At 33.9% G+C, this 22,123-nt stretch overlaps 1 protein-coding gene across 1 annotated transcript in view; it reads right to left on the bottom strand.

Moving 5' to 3' along the window:
- DPP10 (dipeptidyl peptidase like 10) overlaps window positions 1–22,123 on the bottom strand; it is a 614,062-nt gene that overhangs the window by 119,768 nt on the left and 472,171 nt on the right. Inside the window, exons 6-7 of the mRNA XM_033112250.1 lie at window positions 11,129–11,181; window positions 10,947–11,028 (exon numbers count right to left, since the gene is read on the bottom strand). Of these exons, the coding sequence (XP_032968141.1) occupies window positions 10,947–11,028; window positions 11,129–11,181 (135 nt within the window). The remainder of the gene's footprint in view (window positions 1–10,946; window positions 11,029–11,128; window positions 11,182–22,123) is intronic.

Raw genomic sequence — 22,123 nt, 5'->3', positions numbered from 1 at the left:
TAGATTATAATCATGGTCTCTAAAACTAGCTCTCTGCCTCTAGACTCATTTGCTTACACTCTGTCATGAACTCTTCTGCTAGACCTGCCTTTTCATGCATAACTTCTTTTCATATTATGCCACGCTCAAAAACCTTCTTTGGTATCCCATTATCCATGGAAACAATAGTTAGCCTTTCATGAATTTCTCAGTGCAACCAGATACTTATAAAACCTACATTTTCCCTTGTGCTAAAATAAATTTCATAAAGAAAAAGGAGGAGAAGAAAGAGGATGGAAACACAGAGAGAGGGAAGATATAGTGGGATATTTAGCATATTCTATTACGTCTGCCTGCATATGACTGTAGGTTAGTGGTAGAAGATGGCAATGTGAATGATTAATATAAAATATTAAATAATTAGAGATAAAATAGAAGAATGTTAGAATCCCTAGCATATAGAACTGTTGGGAACAAATTATCAGAGTGGAGGGAAAATATTTGACAGTTCTGAAGAAAAGAAAACAATGACTGAGTATGCAAAGGGAATGACTCAGAGAAAAGAAGACTAATTAATTTTAATGCAAAACTAATTAAAGTATTGCAATGACTCATCTCTAATAAAATCACACTGCTAAGTTTGCTGATGGCTTCAAATATTGATAAAGCCTGTCATACTCACATGAAATGGACCATTAACCATTTGTAGAGATATGTCCTTTAATTTATATTAATATTTTGTAAACATGCACACAAAAGATACCTTAACAAATATGAATTTATCTCAAAAGTTTCCCAAAGGACTTCACAAAATGCTATTACAAAGTACATCGGCTTAGTCCTTTACAAAATTAGTGAAACTAAAATTCCTAAACAAGATAAAATTCAAGAGATAAAGTTTTTTTAAAAACTCTTTTTAAAATAATAAAATTTAATACCTCTGAAATACTATATACCAGACACTATTCAAAGTGCTTTATAACCAGAACAGCACTATTAGTAAAATACTGCTACTGTCACTATTTTAAAAATAATAAAACGAAGGCATATAGAGATTAAGTAATATTCTCAAGGTCAACAGTTAGTGTGGAATGGACCCAAACTCCTGCAAAAACACTCCCATGAGATCTATGATTTTTATAACCTTTTAGTATTTTTTATGATTTTTCTCAAATATATTGATGAATAAGGAATCAACAATAAATAGGAATCATTAAAAAATGCATGCAATTAATACTACTTTCTTGAAGGTATCAAACTAATATTGTGAAAAGGTCTAGGCTTGGAGAATAAGAGAGTCATTTGAAACAAATCAAAGTTTTAAAGAATTTTGAAAGGACTCTTCAGTGACATGAACACAAATTTCTCTGGAGTTTCTGCGTTCTGAGATTTTGTGTTTGGAATTTGCTTCTAGACTAATGGTCCAGTTCTCTTACTGAGAGCATCAGAGTAAAACAGGTAAGACTAGAGCACCTGCCCACTTTTAGGTGCCAACTGGCCACTGTCTGTGAATACCCTGATTCCTGCCTCCTCTGAATCAAACCTGGTATCTTCATATCTAGCAGCTTCTACTGCTACTCTTCAGGAGTGTCAAAATGGAATGAACTTAGAAACAATCCTACATAGGTATATAGAACACATTGTTTTAAAATTCTCTAAGTATACACATGATAAATGTAAGCATACTGTGTATAATCTAGAGTATCTGATCGCCTGCATTATTTTTCACTTTAAGTCACTGGCTTGTTGTTTAACTATGTAATTAATAATTGATTGATTTTTATTTTTCAATTACTGTTGGCATTCTATATTATTTTATATTAGTTTCAGGTGTACAACGTAGTAGTTAAACATTTGTATGATTTATGAAGTGATCCCCCTGATTATTCTAGTATCCAACCTGACACTATACATATACACTATTATTTACTATATTCCCTATGCTGTACTTTACATCCTGTGACTATTTTGTAACTATCAATTTGTACTTCTTAATACTTTCACCTTTTTCAACCTCCCAACCCAACACCCATCTGGTAACCATCAGTTTGTTCTCTGTATCTATGAGTCTGTTTCTGTTTTTTGTTGTTGCTGTTCTTTAGATTCCACGTATAAGTGAGATCATATGGTATTTATTTGTCTTTCTCGGTCTGACTTATTTCACTCAGCATAATACCTCCATCCACGTTGTTGCAAATGTTAAGATTTCATATTTTAAATCCCAGTAATATTCCATTGTATATATGTACCACTTCTTCTTTATGAAGTCATCTATTGATGGGCACTTAGCTTTCTCTTATATCTTGGGTATTCTACATAGCACTACAGTGAACATAAGGATGCATATACCTTTTCAAATTAGTGTTTTGGATTTCTTTGGATAAATACCCAAAAGTCGAATTGATGGGTCATAAGGTAGTTCTGTTTTTAATTTTTTGAGGAACCTCCATACTGTTTTCTTTATTGGCTGCACTAATTTGCAATCCCATTAACAGTGTACAAGGATTCCCTTTTCTCCACATTCTCACCAACACTTGTTTTGATTTACTGATGATAAACATTCTGACAGATATGAGGTGATATCTTATTGTGGTTTTAATTTGCATTTCTCTGATGATTAGTGACGCTGAGCATATAGGTGTGGGTTTATTTCAGGGCTGTTTATTCTTTTCCACTGATGTGTGTGTCTGTTTTTATGCCATTATGTGTCTGTTTTTATGCCATTACCATGCAGCTTTGATTACTATAGCCTAGTAACATAATTTGATATCTGGTAGAATGAAACTTCTAATTTTGTTCTTCTTTTCAAGATGGCCATAGCTTTTTGGAGGTTTTTTGTTTGTTTGTTTATTTGTTTTTATGGTTCCATATAAATTATGGGATTATTTGTTCTAGTTCTATGAAAAATGCCATTGGAATTTTGATGGGGATTGATTTGAATCTATAAATGTTTGGGGAGGTAATGTGGACATTTTAACAATGTTAATTCTTCATAGCCATGAGCACAGTATATGCTTCTATTTATTTGTATATTCATTTTTTTCCCCCAATGTCTTATAATTTTCTGAGTACAGATCTCTTACCTCCTTGGTTAAATTTATTCCTAGCCATTTTATGTTTTTTGATGCAATTTTAAATGGGATTATTTTCTTAATTTCTCTTTCCCATAGTTTATTATTGGTGTATAAAAATGCAACTGATTTCTGGATAATTATTTTGTATCCTGCTACTTTCCTGAATTCCCTTATCAGTTCTAATAGCTTTTTGGTGGAAACTCTAGGCATCTATGTATACACTATTATGTCATCTGTAAATAACAACAATTTCACTTCTTCCTATCCAATTTGGATGATTTTGTTTCTTTTTCTTGTCTGACTACTTTGGCTACGACTTCCAATACTACGTTGAATAAAAGTGGTGAAAGCGTGCATCCTGATCTTAAGGAAAATGCTTTCAGCTTTTCCCTATTTAGTATGATGTTAGTTGTGGGTTTGTCATTTATGGCCTTTATTATATTAAAATGTTTCCTCTAGTCCCATGTTGCTAAGTCTTTATCATAAATGGATGCTGGATTTTTGTCAAATGCTTTTTCTGAATGTATTGATGTGCTCATGTGATTTTTATCTATTATTTTATTTATGTGGTGCATCATGTTAACTGATTTGTGGATATGGAGACAGCCTTGTGTCCCAGGAATAAATCCCACTTGAACATGGTGTATGATCTTTCAAATATTTTCTGAGTTAAGTTTGCTAATATTTTGTCAAGGAGTTTTGCATCAATGTTCATCAGAGATATTGTGCTATTTTTAAAAAATACATTATTTTTTGTAATGTCTTTTTTTGGTTTGGGAATCAGGGTAATGGTGGCCTCGCAGAATGAGCTTGGGTGCCTTCCCTCCTTTTGAATTTTTTTGGAATTGTTTGAGAAGAATAGGTGTTAATTCCTCTTTGAATAATAAAATTCACCAGTGAAGCCATCCAGTCCATGAGTTTTGTTTTTTGGGAGTTTTTTGATTACTAATTCAATTTCATTAGTAGTAATTGGTTATTTCAGATTTTCTGTCTTTTCTTGATTCAGTCTTGGAAGATTGTAGGTTTCTGGAAATGTATCCATTACTTACAGGTTGTCCAATTTGTTGGCATACAATTGCTTGTAGCATTTTCTTATAATCCTTTGTATTTCTGTGATCTCAATTGTTATTTCTCCTCTTTCATTTCTGATTTTATTTATTTGGGTCCTCTCTTTTTTTCTTGATTACTCTGGTTAAAAGTTTATCTTTTTTTTTTTTTCCTTACCCCAAAGAACAAGCTCTTGGTTTCAATGATTTTTTTTGTGTTGGCTTTTAAAATTTCTGTCTTTTTTTTTCCTTAGTTCCTTTAGATGCTTATTAGTGCCTTAGTTCCGTTAGATTGCTTATTTGAGATTTTTCTTGTTTCTTGAGGCAGGCCTGAATTGCTATGAATTTCTGTCTTAGGACTGCTGAATTTCTCTCTGAGGACTGCTCTCATTGTGTCCCATAGATTTTGGATCATTGTGATTTCATTTTCATTTGTATCAATATATCTTTTGATTTATTCCTTGATGTTGTTGTTGACTCAGCTATTATTTAGTAGCAAATTATTTAGCCTCTATGTGTTTATGAGTTCTTCAGTTTATTTTTTGTAATTGGTTTCTAGTTTCATACCACTGTGGTCAGAGAAGACACTTCATATAATTTCAAGCTTCTTAAATTTATTGAGACTTGTTTTGTTGCCTACCATGTATTCTATGTTAGAAAATGTTCCATGTGCACTTGAGAACAATGTATATTCTGCTGTCTTGAGGTGAAGTGCTCTAAAAATATCAATTAAAATCATCTGGTCTAGTGTGTCACTGAAACTGCTATATCTTTGTTGAATTTTGTGTCTGGAAGTTCTGTCCATTGGTGTCAACTGGGTGTTAAAGTCTCCTACTATGATTGTAATACTATCAATCTCTCCCTTTATGTTAGTCAATATTTGCTTTACATATTTAGGTGATCCTATGTTAGGTGCATAAATGTTTACAAGGGATATGTCCTCTTGTTGTATGGATTTCTTTACCATTATGTCATGCCCCTTTGTCTGCCTTTGTGTTACAGTTTATTTTGTTTGTTTCCATTTGCATAAAATATTTTTTCCATCCCTTTGCTTTCATTCTGTGTGTGTGTGTGTCTTTCAATCTGAAGTTTGTCTCTTGTAGACAGCATGTGTAAGGGTCTGGTTTTCTTATCGATTCTGCTACCCTTTCTTTTGATTGGAACATTTAATCCACTTACATTTACAGTGATTGTTGGTAGATACATCGTTATTGTCATTTTATTATTCATATTTATGTTCTTCCCTCCTTCTTCTTAAAAGTGCCCCTTTAACATTTCTTGTGATACTTATTAGATGTGATGAAGTCCTTTATAATTTACTGATCTTGGAAGCTCTTCATCTCTCCTTCAATTAAAAAAAAAAAATAGCCTTGCTGGGCAGAGTACTCTTGGTTGTAGGTCCCTGCTTTTCATCACTTTGAATATTCCATGCTAATCTTTTATGACTTGCAAAGTTTCTATTGAGAAATCAATTGACAATCTTACAGGAGCTCCCTTATAAGTAACTAGATACCTTTCTCTTGCTGGTTTTAGGGTTCTCTCCTTGTCTTTAACCTTTGCCATTTTAATCATAATGTGTCTTGGTCTGAGCCTGTTTGGGTTCATTTTGTTTTGGACTCTCTGTACTTCCTGGGCTTGTACGTCTATTTCCTTCTCAAGGATGGGAAAGTTTTCAGTCATTATTTCTTCAAATATGTTTTTAATCCCTGCTTTCTCTCCTCTGGTACCCTTATGATATGAATGTTGTTATGCTCGATGTAGTCCCAGAGATCCCTTAAACTATTTTCTTTTCTTTTCTTTTTGTTTATTTATTTATTTACTATTTTAGTGTTCTTTTTCTATTTTTTTTTTTTTTTTTAATATCTGGTCTTCAAAATCACTGATTTGCTCTGCTGCTTCATCTAGTCTGCTGGTGATTCTTTCTAGTACATTCTTTACTTCAGTTACTATATTTTTCATTTTCACTGGTTCTTTTTTATTGCTTGTATGTCCTTTTTTATTCCTGGTATCTCTTTGTTGAAGTCCTCACTAAGTTTCTCGAGCATCCTTATAACTGTTGTTTTGAACTCTGTATCTGGTGTTTTGCTTCTTTCCAATACGTTTACTTCCTTTTATGGAGTTTTTCCTGTTCTTTTGCCTATGACCCATTTATTTGTTTCTTCATATTGGAGGCCTCTCTGTATTTGTCTCTATGTATAAGATAGATTACTACATATCCCCGTCTTGGCAAGTTGGCCTTATGTAGTAGGTACACAGTGGCAGTGGGGCCCAGTCGCAGTGGGGCCCAGTGGCAGTCTCCTGGGTCACTTGCACCAGGTGCTCCAGGAGTGTCCCTTTTGTTAATTGTATGTATTCTACTGTTGCAGTTGAACATTGATTGCTGTTGGCATGTTGGTGTGTGGGATTCACCCTCAAGTGGACTGAGTGTGGGGTTTGGCCATTTCTATGGCTTATAGGCTGCTGTACAGTGAGCTTACCTAGTGAAGTGGGGTTTGCCTCACTGAGCTCTGGCACCTGCTGATTACACCCTTTAGCATGCCACTTGTGGGGTTAATTGTGTGGTGCTCTGCTGTGGTTTGAAGCCGACCTCCAGGTAAGTTGGTTCTGGGGCCTCTTGGAGGGGCTCCAGCACAGGGCCAAGTCAGTTACTATCTGTGACCTGCCCGAGACTACCTAGATCTACAGAGTGATCTGTGCTTGTTTCCTCCTTGTGCTGGACCTGGAGGTGCATGGGAGTGGCCACCTTGTGAACTGAAAATGACTGCCACCAGTGCCGGGCCAGTGGTAGCTCTGCAAAAAGCCCAGGGCACCCTGATGCCTGCTGACACCTGCTGGCTCCCATAAGGCTCAGCCACAGAGAGAGCCTTGTGTGTTATGCAAGAAGTGAGGTGGGGGACTCATGGAGTTACCAGGGTGGGATATATGGTGCTTATCAGGTTAATATAGATTCTGGTTTGGTGCCAGTGCTGAGTCTGGAGCTACTCAGCAAAAGTCTCAGAGCACACCAAAACCAGCTGCTGCCTGTCTGGGGCCCATAGATCCCCAAAAGTTGTCCAGGAAAAAAAAACAATGTGGGTGGCACTGGCTGTTGGCTGAGAATGTGCCTCTGGCATTGTGCAAGTTGGGTTGGGAAGTGTCCCAGGGAGTCACTAGGGTGGAGCAAGGGAGGCTGACCATGCAGATTCAGATTTAGCCATATGGAATAGGCCTCAACACGGGAATGATGACGCCAGCCTGCTGGCTGCACAGGAGGAGGATGCTACGCAGGAAAAATGGTGGCTGCCCCTCTAGTCCTTGCCCTGGAGCCACACAACTCACTTTCTCCCTGTATGTCTCTCACACCTCCTGCGTCACCATCCCTCTGCCAGCATGCAGGGTGAGTGCCTGTGAATGAGTGAGTCTATGTATAGGCCCTTTAAGAGGATGTCCAGATTTGCTGCAGTCCTGCATCTCACCCAGTTCAGTGCAATTCTTGCTGACTTTCACAGCAGGTATTGTAGGGCTTCCCCTTCCTGGCATCGGAACTTTGGACTGAGGAGCTGGTATGGGGCTGGGGCCCCTCGTTCCTCCAATGGAACCTCTGCCACAAAGCTATTCCCTCTGATGGTCAACCACCACATGTGGTTGTAGGGCCAGCCCATTTTGTCTCTGCACCTCCAACCAGTCTCACCATGACTTCTTCTTTATATCCTTAGTTATGGGAGTTCTGTTCAGCTAGACTTCAGATTGTCACTGGCTTGTTTTTTTCATAATTATTAACTCAAGTATCTTACTATTTAGTGTGGATATGGATGGCCATGAATACAGTTTTATATAGGATTTCATTTTGAAACATAACAATAAAGTTGTTTAGGCAGCTTTCGGTATAATGTCTGGCAACTTTGTGTATGCTTCTCTCATCATTTTTGGTAATCCTTGGTTTTCTCAATGTCCCTTTAGTATGAGTCCATAAAATCATATTAAGCATGTGGGGAATTAAGACCCGGGGTAAACATTTATTTTACAGTTGATTCTTTTCTATATTTTAAGTAGTTTTTTGTTTTAATATTACGTTTAACACTTAGTTTACATGTAGAGGGTGCCAAAATAATGTATACACATTTTAAGAAAGGAAAATTGTATTAAAATTGCAATACTTAATATATACTGATAACAAAAGATGAATACAAGTCACGTTTGACTTCTGCAACTACAAGAGGTGCTCAAAGTGGTTACCATCAGTGTCCAGACACTTCTGATTATGGCTAACTACTGGTTGAGCAATGTTGACCAAGGTGTTTACTTGTATATTTTTTTTTGGCATCCCTGGTATTTAAGGAACACATCCACCCACACACAATGAAAGTTTTTTTGTATGTGAAAAAATGTGTTTCCCTATGCCAAAATAATAATCTATTGTGCAGCTGACTCTGGAAATATTTCTGAGTGGCAAACTATGATTTAAAAAAATGAAGAAAATCTGTCATAGTAATTACTCTTTAACTCTTTTCTACCTTTATGTTCTCTCTTCTTATTTGCCTCAATCATTTTGAAAATTACAAAAAAAATAAATTATTTCAGTTAAAAAAAAATCAGAATGATAGAATTATGTTATATAGAACGCAAAATGAAAAAGCCCAAGAAGCACAATCAAATGCCCTCATTTTGCTGCTGATGTAAATGACATGCAAAGAGGAAAATAACTTGGCCAAGGTCACATGACCAACCACTGGCAGAGATTCTATCTCAGGTATATTCACTTTCAGAATATTTCAGGGTCCAGAAAATTTTCCAATGAAAAGAAGTATAATTTAGAAACAGTGTATTATTCTACAGCCTTCTTGTGATGTGGAATATCTAGTAGTACTACTTCCCTATTTCACCAATTAGCTTAAGAAAGTATTCTTAGATTTATAAAGCAGAATAAAATAATAAATGTGTTTTATTAAAGGAAATTTTATATTTCCCCAACATTTTTCATAATGAAATGGTGGTATAGGTTTTTCTATTTTACATATGAGAAAATTGAGGCTTATGGGAAATAAGAAACAGACTTGAGCCCACCCAGCTTCTCTTGATGCAGCAGTTCTAATTAAAAAAAAATATCAGAGGATTTTAACCTCTGTTTAAAAAACTGTTAAAGGTTATAGTTATGGTTGGTCAATCAGAATTATTAAAGACAAATAAGATACATATATTGATAAGGGTATCAAACATTTCAATTTGCTGTAGCATTTATGTAACATTTAATACCTTTCACTCTTCAAAACATAATTCACATTATATAATGCAGAACTGATAGGGCACTAAAGAAAATACAGACTATCACTGCTAAGAAAATAAAAGACTTCAAAATATAATTATTAAGAGATCTAATAGGCACATATAAAACACTGTTCCTATGACATGGAAAACATTTATAAAAATTATATTAAGCCATAAGTCAAATCCTATCAATTGCAAAGTCACTATTATAAAGATCTGTTTCTAAACTCTGTAAATTGTTTTAAAACCAATTCTACATTTTTCAAGTTTAAAAACAAACCTCAGAATAACCCACCTGAAATAAGAACATATAATGAAATTTTTTTAAATATTCAAATTAAATACTATTAAAATATTACTCTCAAATGTATTGGATGAAGACTAAACAAAATTTAGAGAAAAATTCTATAGTCTTCAGTGCTTATATTACAAAAGGCAATGAAAACACTAATAATATAATAGAAAGGATCAAATAAATCTAAAATTTGTCATTTTGAGAAGACAAATGTGAAATTTACAAATATCAACCAAAGCTGATCATGAAAAAAAGAGAAAAATACTTATAAATAATATTAGGACAGAAGAAAAAATATTAATACAAATGAAAATATTAAAACAATACTAAAGAAGTTATAAAAATGTTATGCTAAAAATTAGAAATTTAGTTAAGATCAGTTTTTAGAAATGTATCAATTACCAAAACTAATTCGAAAATAAATGTAAGACAATCTTATAACTGGAATAGAATGTTTTTAAAAATCTTCCCACAAAAACAAAAAACAAACAACAACAACAAAAAAAGAAACCCCCTTTACCTAGACACATTCATAGTGCAGCTAGGGTGAGATTTTAATAAAAGAGAAAGCATAAAATTTGGAATGGAAGAAATAATAATATCAGTATTAACAAATAATATGATAATGTGAACAAAACAGGTGTTGTTGAGGATATGGAACAAAGCGAACTCTCACACTGTTGCTGGTAAGAGTATTAAAACTTACACGGTTGAGGGATCAATTTGGTTACGTGGAGTACAGTTGAGCGTGCTCATGCCGAATAGGCAAGCATTACCGCTTCCCGAGCAGTATTCCACTGAAGTTGTTATATGGTCACCATGAGTCATGTGCAACAAACAATACAGTGTTGCTCAAACTGTTTTGTACATCAATAATTCTCTTTCTGAGTTTGTGATAATTGCAAAATATGATTTTAAAAATCTTCTCTTAAGAGAGTCTTGTCAACTGTCGACTTCTGTCTTCAGTTTTTACCCTGAACAATACTTCAAGAATAAATAAACTTGACAACATGCTATCAGGGAAATGTCACAGAGCTAGGCCCTAGTAGGATTGACTCTCTTCTAAATTCCTTGATTAATCAGCAGTTTAATCATCCATTACTCAAAAAACTCTTTTTAAATTAATTGATAAAATAATACTAGTATTATTTGATATATTCTTAAATGAGACTACTAGACAAAAGATATAAAGGGAAATAAGAAAACATCAAAGGAAATAAGACAATTTTTACAAGGAAGTGGTTCCTGCACACGTTTTTCAAAAGGCCAGGCTCAGAGTGCTTGGTGCAGACCGAAGCCCGTGCTTACCAGCTGCTGCCCTTGGGCACCCCAGGCTGCATACTGCAAGATGGAGTCCTCTACTTCTGGGGGATTTAACTCCCAAACTTCCCTTGAAAAAAGGGAAATATTTTTACATGAACAAATTGACATCTACACCAACAATGTAGTTGGACAACGGCTCAAGAAAACCCGAAAATCAAAGAACTTACCTAGTGTGTATGTTGTAAATCACATATGAAGCAGTATATGAATAATGAAAAATCTGAAATTAAAAAAGGAGAGTGTTATTGAAGAGTTTAAAAATAAAGGCTCTATTTTAATGTGTATATATGGTCTTATTAAGTTCCAAGAAATCCAAGAATTGGTTTAAGAGAGAAATCAAAATGGGAAATAGTGTAATTCTGGAGTTTATTACCTTCTCTCAGCCATACTTAAGTGCAATAGCCTCAAACCCTTCTTCCGACCATCCCTTATTCAATGCATCTATACTTAACTATAATTGCAATTATGACGCTACCTTCTTCAAAATATTGAGTAATTCCTCACTGCCTATAGAATAAAGTTCAAGCTGCTTCATCAGTGTTCAAAGATTTGGGTATTTAGGGTTCAGCCTGCTTTTCCATCCTTATCATCCACTACTTCCCTTCACCTAGCCCATACTTCAATTATGTTAGACAAATTCCCCCTGTAGATTCTGAATTTTACTCATTTCTTTTTCGTTTGTTTGTTTTCTTTTTCTAGGACATCCTACCCTAACTTAAGTGGAAATTTTCCCTCCTTGTTATACAGCCTCAGCATGCTTATACTGATGCCATCAATTGAAATCCATCTCTCTAACAGTAATTTACTCTCATGTTAGGACACTTCTCACTCTGCGGCATAAACTATATAACTATTTTAAGTACATGTCTCTTTTTCCTGCTAGAATGTTTTCAGGTCCAGTTGTATATACCTGTGCATCCTCCACATTATCTAATACAATGAGTTTGCATACAACATACAATCAATATTTGTGGAGTAATAATCGTAATGGGGAAACACTCCTACAGGTTGAGGTGATTACTGGTGGGGACAAAGGTATACCAGCACCCCCAAATCCTTCATCGTAGTAATTGAAAATCATATATTAACTAGCTGGTTGTAATTATGTGACCTTCCAGGTAATGCTAGGACTATCGTACAAAGAACCCTGTTCCTTTTTAACGGTCACCTTCCCAAGGATCACAGCACTCATGATGGGGTGACATTAAATCCCAAAGACAGGACCATAGTGGATGATGCAAAGATATCTCTACATTTTGGTTCTTACTAATTAGAGATGATGAAATTGTGGAATACAGAGTAAATAAGGAAAATTGCAAAAGAAAGGTTAGGGAAAGAAATAATATGTTCCATTTCAGTGAAAATTATTTTTCTATAAGCTATGTGGGTCTGGTGAAGAACATGTTTCTCTATCTAGCTGTATTAACTTATATTACTATTTTCAAGATTTACAGAACTTATATTGATACTTCCACTTTTAGCATGCAATTACAAAAAAGCTTCTTTTATTCCAGTAGTGGATGTACATTGCACAAATATTATAATACTGCCAACTAAAACTCTCTGGAAGTCAAATTGTTATTTCTTCTTACTGCAATAATAGCTTCAATTAAACATGATTGACCACATATTTGGTGAAGCAATACTAGTGGTCTCTCCTTTCATTGCAATTACAATCCTTGCCCCATTTGTCATAACATGGGGTTTTACAGGGAAGCTTTATTACTTTTGGAATAACTATTAAATCTGAGATTGCCGTCACTATAGAGTTGTAGAAGCAAAAATAAGTCCTAGTGTCTATTATGACATTCACATTATATTCTATACAATCCCATACTGAATACAAATTTTAAACCTTGCATTTACTACTATAGCTGACAGAGGTGAGAAATGTGACCACCTCTACAAATATACTTGGATATATTTTTTCTTCTCAGAAAGTTCTGTTGCCAAAACAAATTGCCAAATAAACACTTGATCTTCAAGGCAGAGAAATGTGTAAATGAGATAATGGGTTAAAGGAGACTATTCATCCCATCTGCTAATCACCTAATACACTGTACCTGAAGTATGGGCTCACATCCATTTGGAGAGAAAGAGTTCCTGGGCATTATTACTCTTTTGGTCAAAGTAGCCCAAAACAACCACTGAGACAAAACTGGATATAACTACTGAATTTTGGTCTCTTTCTATAATGTTTATTATAGAGATTGCTGGCTCTTCTCAATGTATAAACAGATATCCTCCAAATGATGTGATTTGGAGAGGGGGATATATAAATCCCCTTTTTGTTTTGTAGTGCTGAGTCCAATCCAGCATTTGCTTCTTTCAGCCAGTGTATTGAGGTGGAAGACAACAATGAAGAAATTAACCCCGACTTGTCTGCAAACCCATAGTGGGCTGAAATAATATGCAGAGTCTCAATCTCATCGATAGGTGTCCTACAAAATCAGCATTTTGCCATCTAATTAGAACCTAGCCCTTTACTACAACCTTAGAGCTCTTTCCTCTAAATCCACTCTTCGGTGTGAGTGAGTGAGTGTGTGTGTGTGTGTGTGTGTGTGTGTGTGTACTCCCAGTGTGTGTGGATGTGCTCCCAGCAGAACACAAATACATCTTGTTCTGTGACTTTCTATAATTAAAATAGCATTCTATGCCCATATCAGAATATAGAGTATGAGGTAGAGGGAATCTTGACCAGGGTTAGAGGTAGAGGTTCCTCTTTTCTTTATTTGTTTGCATAGTGTTGCAGAAATTTTAAAAGGGAAATTTTTCAATGAGAATTGAATTTAGCTTTAGTGAACATCTGTGTTAAGGCACACTCGTCTAAATTCACTCTGTGTTAATTTGCATCTCTCTCTCTCTCTCTGTCTCTCTCCCTCCTTCCCTCCCTCCCCTTTGTATAACATTTCTATTCTTTTTCAAACATTCCTCATTTCCTTTTATCCTGGGATCCTTTACTACATTGGCTAGGTAGGTCTTGTTTCACGATGAGAAGATCAAACTGGAGTCACTAAAGGTTAGAAACAGTCATTTCCTATATTGATTGGCTGCTGCATAATGAAAGCCAGACTGAGCTACTGATGAGATCCTTGGGGACAAAAACATTTCATAGTCAAAATTCACACATTCATCCTATCTCTGCAAAAGATATTCCACTGTTTGTTACAGAGTGTGAATAATTATGGCAAAGGTAGTGGGAGTAGGGCAAAACTGAGATATAATATTTAAATCTTGATCATCGCTTTCCCTTGGAAGCTGGCCTTTAGATGTCCAATCATTCAATCTCATGATGCCAAAAGGTGTTTTTGGGGAGGTAAATAAAGCAACATAAGATCCTGAATGTAATTTGATCCCCATCATCTCTACATTACTTTGGAAACCCCAAGAAGGGGTGGATTACTAAATGTTTATTACTAAGAGTGGTAAAATCAATTCTCATTATTTGCTGTAGTTATATTATATAAGTTATCATAGACACTGAGTTGACAAATACTGAACCATTGCTCCTGGGAGAAATACAGGGTTAGGTTCCTGCAAGCCTCTGGTCACATTTCCGCCAACCAATCAGTACATAACCTTGTTTCATGTATGTTTATTTTTAAAGACACTGTACCTAATATTTAATATTGCTAATTCATTAATATTGAACTCATGGCCAACAACATAAAAACTCATGCCTGAGTGAAGTTTATCTAACACATGTGGTTTCCCTGTAAAGCACATCACGGGCTTCTTGCACCTATGAAAATTACACAATACTTCAGCACCATGCTCAGGAAATGTTTTAAACAGCAAAACGATCAACACAAAGCACCAGCATGTGCAAAACAGTACTAAAAAGATCGCGAAAAGGACATAAATTTACAATATGAAAGCTAAAGCAAGAAGGCAAAACATTGTCTTGTGTGATCTCAGCTGGGAAAGTGTATACCATGCAAGGGAAAGGGTCTGCTGCTCTGCACGTGTCTGGGAATGACAGAGAAAGCACAGTGGGGGTTACAGATACATTTTAGATAGTAGGCACATCTGCAAATCCAGAATCCGCAAATAGTGAAGTTTGACTGTACAGTCACATAGACATAGCCTGAAAAATTACTGGAAGAAAGGAAAAAAGTCACATTTTAAGGCCTGCCAGAACCTGAACACAAGCAAAGCATAGAAGTTGTCCAGAATGATGGAATTCATGCTCTGTAAATGAAAACTAACTATATTCATTCATTTATTTATTAAATGCTTTAAAGCAACCTCTTTGACACGGACAATGCACCACTAAACACTATATAAAAAAAGAAAAGAAAAGAAAAGAAAAAGATTGTGTCCCTCTTCTGGGTATCTACCCAAAAAATCTGAAAACTCTTATCCATAAAGATATATGAAGACAGACAATTAAGTTCATGAACTCATCCTAGAAAAAGTACTACATACCTCATTGCTGAATATCACTATGGTCACCTTCAAAGTACTCCTTTGGGAAGCTATGGATCGATGCCAGCACCTAGTCCACCCTTCAAAGCAATTTTGGAACTCTTTTTCTGTAATGGCCACCAGAGCTGTCATTGTATTACCCTTAATGTCCGGAATGTCATCAAAATGTCTTCCTTTCAATATTTCTTTTATCTCCAGGTAAACCAAGAAGTCATTGGGGGCCAGATCAGGTGAGTAGGGAGGGTATTCCAATACAGTTATTTGTTTACTGGCTAAAAACTCCCTCACAGACAGTGGCGTGTGAGCTGGTGCATTGTCGTGATGCAAGAGCCATGAATTGTTGGCGAAAAGTTCAGGTCGTCTACCTTTTTTGCACAGCCTCTTCAGATTTCTGTATATTAAACTTGGTTAACTGTTTGTCTAGTTGGTACAAATTCATAATGAATAACTCCTCTGATATCAAAAAAAGGTTAGCAACATTGTTGCAACAAGTTTGGGAACTTACGCTATGTTCACTGCGGCATTATTCACAGTGGCCAAGACATGGAGACCCCAAAGTGACCTTTGACAGATGATTGGATAAAGAAGACATGGTATATATACACAATGAAATACTACTCTGCCATAAGAAAAGATGAAATACTGCCATTTTCGACAACATGGATGGTTCTTGAGATTATCATGCTAAGTGAAATAAGTCAGACAGAAAAAGTCGAGAACCATATAATTTCACTGATATGTGGGATATAAAACTGAAAGCAACAAAGGAACAAGACAAACAAACAAAAATCATAGACACAGACAAAAGTTTAGTGGTTACCAGAGGATAAGGGGGAAAGGGGTGGTAGCTGAGGGTAAATGGGATCAAATATGTGATGATAGAAGGAGAACTGACTCTGGGTGGTGAACACACAATGCAATATGTGGATGACGTATTACAGACTTGTATACTTGAAACTTATGTAATTTTACTAACCAGTGTCTCCCCAATAAATTTTATAAAAATTAAAAAAAGAAAAAGGAAGCAAATAACAAAAATATTGCGAAAATAAAAATTATTTTTTTAAATAGAATAAAATACAAAAGAGTATCAATTGATAATTTTTATTTATTCCTACTGTGTTTCCCCGAAAATAAGACCTAGCCAGATCATCAGTTCTAATGCATCTTTTGGAGCAAAAATGAATATAAGACCCGGTATGATATGATATATGATATTATATAAGGTACACGGTATTATATTATATTATGTTATATTATATCCGGTCTTATTTTAATATAAGACCAGGTCTTATATTAATTTTTGCTCCAAAAGATGCATTAGAGCTGATGGTCTGGGAAGGTCTTATTTTCGGGGAAACATGGTGTATGTTGTTTATCAGTCAGTTTATAAACATGTATGGAATACTAATTATGTTTATGATCATAAGTTAAGTGCCTTCTCAAATGCAAAGACCGTAATAAGTGTGATCCCTGTCCCCAAGGAGCCATTGATCCAGTCGGGGTGACAAGGTTAAGAAACATTAAATTAGCATGTTGCACTGTGTTGCAGGTCACGGCTAAATTAGAACTCACACATTATAAACCTATAGACTTTACAAGAAGCAATTACACTTTTTGGTTTCAAGATTGTATCATAGAAAAGATAACTGTTGAATTAGACATTGAAGGGACAAATATAGCTGAGAAAAACGCAGCAAGTATACCAAATTTAAGGTATTCCTACATATAATAAAAATTTAAGTAGGAGACAAATATAATTTGAGCCCACATCTGTCTGATTACAACTCATATTGTGACTTTATCTTTCTGCACACTCTTTCAGGGAGCTAAGACAAGAAGCATGACTCCAGCTTTGCAAAAGATTCATTTCTGAAAGACCTATTAAGCCACCATCTAAAGATTTATTGACAGGAGTAGGTGTGAATTAATTGTGATTACCACAGTTAAGAGAGATTTCATTTTGTAAAGATGATCTAATATATCAAATTAAAAATGTAAATCCCCTTCCCAGTTAGCTGTTTTTCACAATTTATTTTCTTGGAATATCAGTTATTACCTAAGACATCTATGGGGATTCATGTCAAGAAGAGTTACACTTACAAGAAAAAAGAACAGGGTACGTTAGTAATTTATGCTTAAACCAAAGGTCTGTATCTCTGAGTGCCAAACATTTTTTTTTTTTTTTGCACTTCAGTTAAACTACCAAATTGGTATAAATAGCATTATTTTCCTGGCCTGGAGAATATTTAAAGCAGGATTATGGATGTGCCACTGACCCCAACAGTTAGGAGAACTAACCTATAAGGAAGCAATTCTCTGAGTAAATACCATTTATGAAAGAATGCCAGTGAGAGAAAAGACAACAGAGGGGAAAGGACATTTGTTGCTTTTGGAAGTAAGTGTTACAATGATGCCAATTTCATCCTAGAATAACAAAATACTTTTGAAAATGAGTGAGTAGCGATTCTGTTGTTAATATATTTATTTATTTATATTTATATACATTTATATCTTTATTATGTAGTGAAGAACTAGATTATCAGGTAGAATACTCCAACACAGTAAATGCAATTCACAAAATTGCAAGCTGCAGGTCTACAATTTTTTTTTCAAAACATTGTATTAAAAAAAGGCTTTGTGAACAAGTATTGGTTGAAAGGGAAAATGAATATGGCAGGGAATTAAAGGTATAATTAATATTTGTCAGTAATTTAGTCTACTTTCATTTGTTTTCTCACTTAATGCTCACCATAAATTTTAAGGTATTATCCGTCCATGATGCACAACACAACTAGTAAAACGAGGATTGAAAGAAAGATCTTACAGATTCCAAACATGCAAACATTGTTTTAATTTGTTACCACATAGAAGAACCATGTCGGAGGATTATTTCATTGTGTTACCATTAGGGTAAGTGGCAGACATAAAATATTCAAAATGGGGAGAGTAAATATAAGATGCTGCTAAGGAAGATAAAGTTTAGATGTTCCGTAACATTTCAGTCTATTTATGCTAAATTCTATATAAAGCAAATAAACATAAACTTGTTAAAGAGTACACAGATGATCTGGCACAAAACCAATTTAGTTATAATGTTATCCTACAGGCGTCGTGATGCTATTCCCACACAGAATACAGTCAAGTTATATTTTTACTTTTTCTTGCTTTATTTGGGTCTAGTAGGCTTCCCATTTGGAAAAACAAAATAGGATATTTGTTTGGTTATTTGTTTGGTGCCTTCACTCTGAATTGAATAGTGTATTCAAGCTAAATTAAAATAGGATATTGTCAGCATACTATGAAAGCAGACAACCTAATAAGAGATTGTATGAGATAAACATGTTTTCACTTGATACAATTATTTTATTTAAGAAAATGGATGGCTTATGACTCAAGTCTTAAAAGCAGACAGCACACCAGATATTGCCTGGTCATCGTTTCTCATGTAGGACTATTGTGCCTCAGATATAATCTAACTGTCCTGCATATTAACAACAGCCAGTAGGAGAAAAATATACTTTATTACATAACAGATTTTTAAATGAGCAGAACAAATCATTTTCTCTTATATTCCTTGTTAAATAAATGAACGATCATCATAGAACAAACTCCCTTCAAGTTGTTCTTAGAATTCAGTGTTGTCTGTAATGAAAAATTTCACTTTAAAGACATCCCATAACAGTAGTTTTTCAACTACTCATATTTAACATGTAACTTGCACCACAATATACTGCGGATTGAAGTACCAAACTCATTGACAATGCACTCTTTGTAAAAAAATATTTTCATGTACCAAACTTCTTTTGTATTAATTAATGCAAATGAGCTACTTTAACACCAGTTGGAATTGAACTATTTCTTATGTACCATCATTGAAAATATCTGGCTTGATAACCTGACTAGCACGTAAAGTTCTGTCACTAACAGTGGTACAAGTAGGCTATCAGTTTGCACTGAAATAAATTTAAACATCATATAACTACCCATAAACTAGTTTTCCCTTTAGTATTTCAATGCAGAAATAAATATATTGCAACAGGACAGAGTGAGAGACAAACTGTCAACCTTAACTTTAGTGTCAGAACTAGGAAGACAGGATGAAAATTACCGCTTCCACATATACGTATTCTCAGGCCCCCTTTAACAGAGACAAGTTCCTTAGGAAATTGGTCATTTCATTCCATAGTAAGTTTAGTGAAAATGTTCTTTTTTCATTTTAATGGAATCACATCCTAGCTTGTGTTTTCTCAAGCAGGTTACTTAAAATTTTTAATTTACCCATTAGGAAAATGGAAACAGCAAAATATTTCCAACTGTTTAGTTAAAGGACAAATTATATGGGAATTATTTAATTATTACATAAAGCTAGGCCAAGAGAATGGAACCAGAAAAACTAAAATTTATTTCAACTGCAACTTTTTAAGTTATTTAATAAAATCTTACTAATTAGTTGTATGGATCTTATATCAGTCACTTTTCACAACACTATATTCCCACAAGTAATTAAGACTCATTTGTGTTGAATGATTTTTTTTTTTAACTATTGGGAAAAATACAATAAGTATAATTTTCAAGAATATATGATAATTTTTGTATTTACACATTGATAAATATTTAGGTTGATTTATATTTCATATATTATACAAAATGCTAAGATTTTCATTACTTATTTATGCATAACTTTAGAATATATAGTCCCAGAAGAAAAATTTGTAGATCAGAAGATATGCACATTTTACATTTTGATTCTTATTACTAAGTCATTTTGCAGAAAGGTTAAAAAAAATTGACAATGCTATGTGCTACGCAAGTATCTTTTTTCTTTGATGTCACAAAAAAATAATATTACCCATTGTGCTGATTTGAATTATATGAATAGCAAAACCAAAAACAAGCCTCATTAAACTTGCAGTTTGATTGTGATTAAGTTTGAATATCTTGTTATAAATTTTTAATGCTCTTCATTTTTTTCATTTGTGATTTGTCCATCAAGGTGTTTTTTATGAGGTTATTCATCTTTTTCTTATTTATCTCTAAATGCTCTTTTTATATTGTGAATTGTACTCTGTTTTTATGAATGCAACAGTTTTTTACCCAATTAATGTTTGTCCTTTCACTGTGTGTGTGTGTGTTCTATAAAGAAATTTTAAATCTTTATATGATTATTTCTAAAAGTTATTTTCAATTTCAGACCCTAGTAATATGTCAAGACAAGCTTCAATAACTCAACATTGTAAACTTCAAACAATTATCTTTTCTGGTACTTTTAAAATCCATGATCTCTTCAATTCATCTAAAATTATTAATTTTTGTTTAAAGTGTGAAGTACAAATTCAGTTTTGTTTTTATTCCCCAAATAACCAGGCAGTTTTCCAATACAATTGGTTCAGTAATTTATATATATTTGTCTTGATTTTAATGTTACTCTTAAATTCCATACAGAATTTTGACAATTTTCAGGATTATTTTGGTCTTATTTATTTGACATTCATGATTAGAATCACCACAAAGCAACTTTAAAATCCATTTTAACATCTGAGATTAGTTCATTTTCATCTTAATTGTAACATATATACACTCTAAATCTTGATGATTTAAATGTAGGTGTAATATCCTGATTAACTTCTAGTTAAGCTGAGAAAAGGATTAAAGATTGTGGAATAAAAATTGTATTGTCGATTACCTTAAAAAATTTCTTGAACCATTTCTTAATATACATATTTTCATTGGTTATAAATATAACTTATTTGTTCATGTTTTTATTTAATATCTTCCATCATCTGGGTAGTGATATAACAGTGAAGACTGTGGGTTGGGTGTGGATTGTTTATATATATATATATATATATATATATATATATATATATATATATATATATATATATGAATTTCTAAAAGATGTTCATTGGCAATTCAATGAAGAAAGAATAATCAAATTTTTCAACAAATGGTGCCGGAATAATTGGATGTGCATATACAGAACAATAAACTTTTCTATATCTTTTGCAGCATACATTAAAATTTACCAGAAAGAAATCAGCATCCTGAATGTGAAACCTAAAATTTCTGGAAGAAAACAAGACTGGAGAAAATCCTTGTGAGTTTGTTAGGCAAAATTTCTTAAATAGTCAAAACCACTATAAATAAATGAAAAACTGAATTGGATTTCATTAAAATTAAGAATGTCTAATTAAAAAAAAAAGTCACTTATTTCAAAATGAAAAGGTCAGCCACAGACTGGGAGAAAACTATTTGCAGATCACATATGATAAAGGGATTGTGTCCAACATAAAAAAGTCATAACTCAACAATAACAAAATAACAACTTCCCCAAAAAAAATATGAAAATATTTGAACGAGCATTTATCCATAGATATATGGATAGCTATTAAGCTCATGAAACTCTTTCTGAGGAAATTTCATTAGGAAAATTCAAATACCACTATACACTATTAGAAAGGCATGATAATACTAATAATAATACCAATTATACAAAGTGGTGATTATAAGTAGCAACTGGAAGTTTCAAATAATTTTGGTGGGATTGTCAAATAGTACTTCAAAAAATAGTTCCACAGTATTTTTATAATCATATGATCCAGCAATTCCCACTCTTAAGTATTTATCGAAGTGAAATGTAAATCTATGTTTATACAAAAATCTGTGTCCATATGTATACCAGGTTTTTAGACAATCATCAACAACTTGAAACCACCCAAATGTCCCTCAAT

Source organism: Rhinolophus ferrumequinum, chromosome 8 (assembly GCF_004115265.2).
Source record: "Rhinolophus ferrumequinum isolate MPI-CBG mRhiFer1 chromosome 8, mRhiFer1_v1.p, whole genome shotgun sequence".
NCBI classification, from domain to species: domain Eukaryota; kingdom Metazoa; phylum Chordata; class Mammalia; order Chiroptera; family Rhinolophidae; genus Rhinolophus; species Rhinolophus ferrumequinum.
Note: the sequence above shows the minus strand (reverse complement) of the source record. Positions and strands in the feature narration are given on the sequence as shown.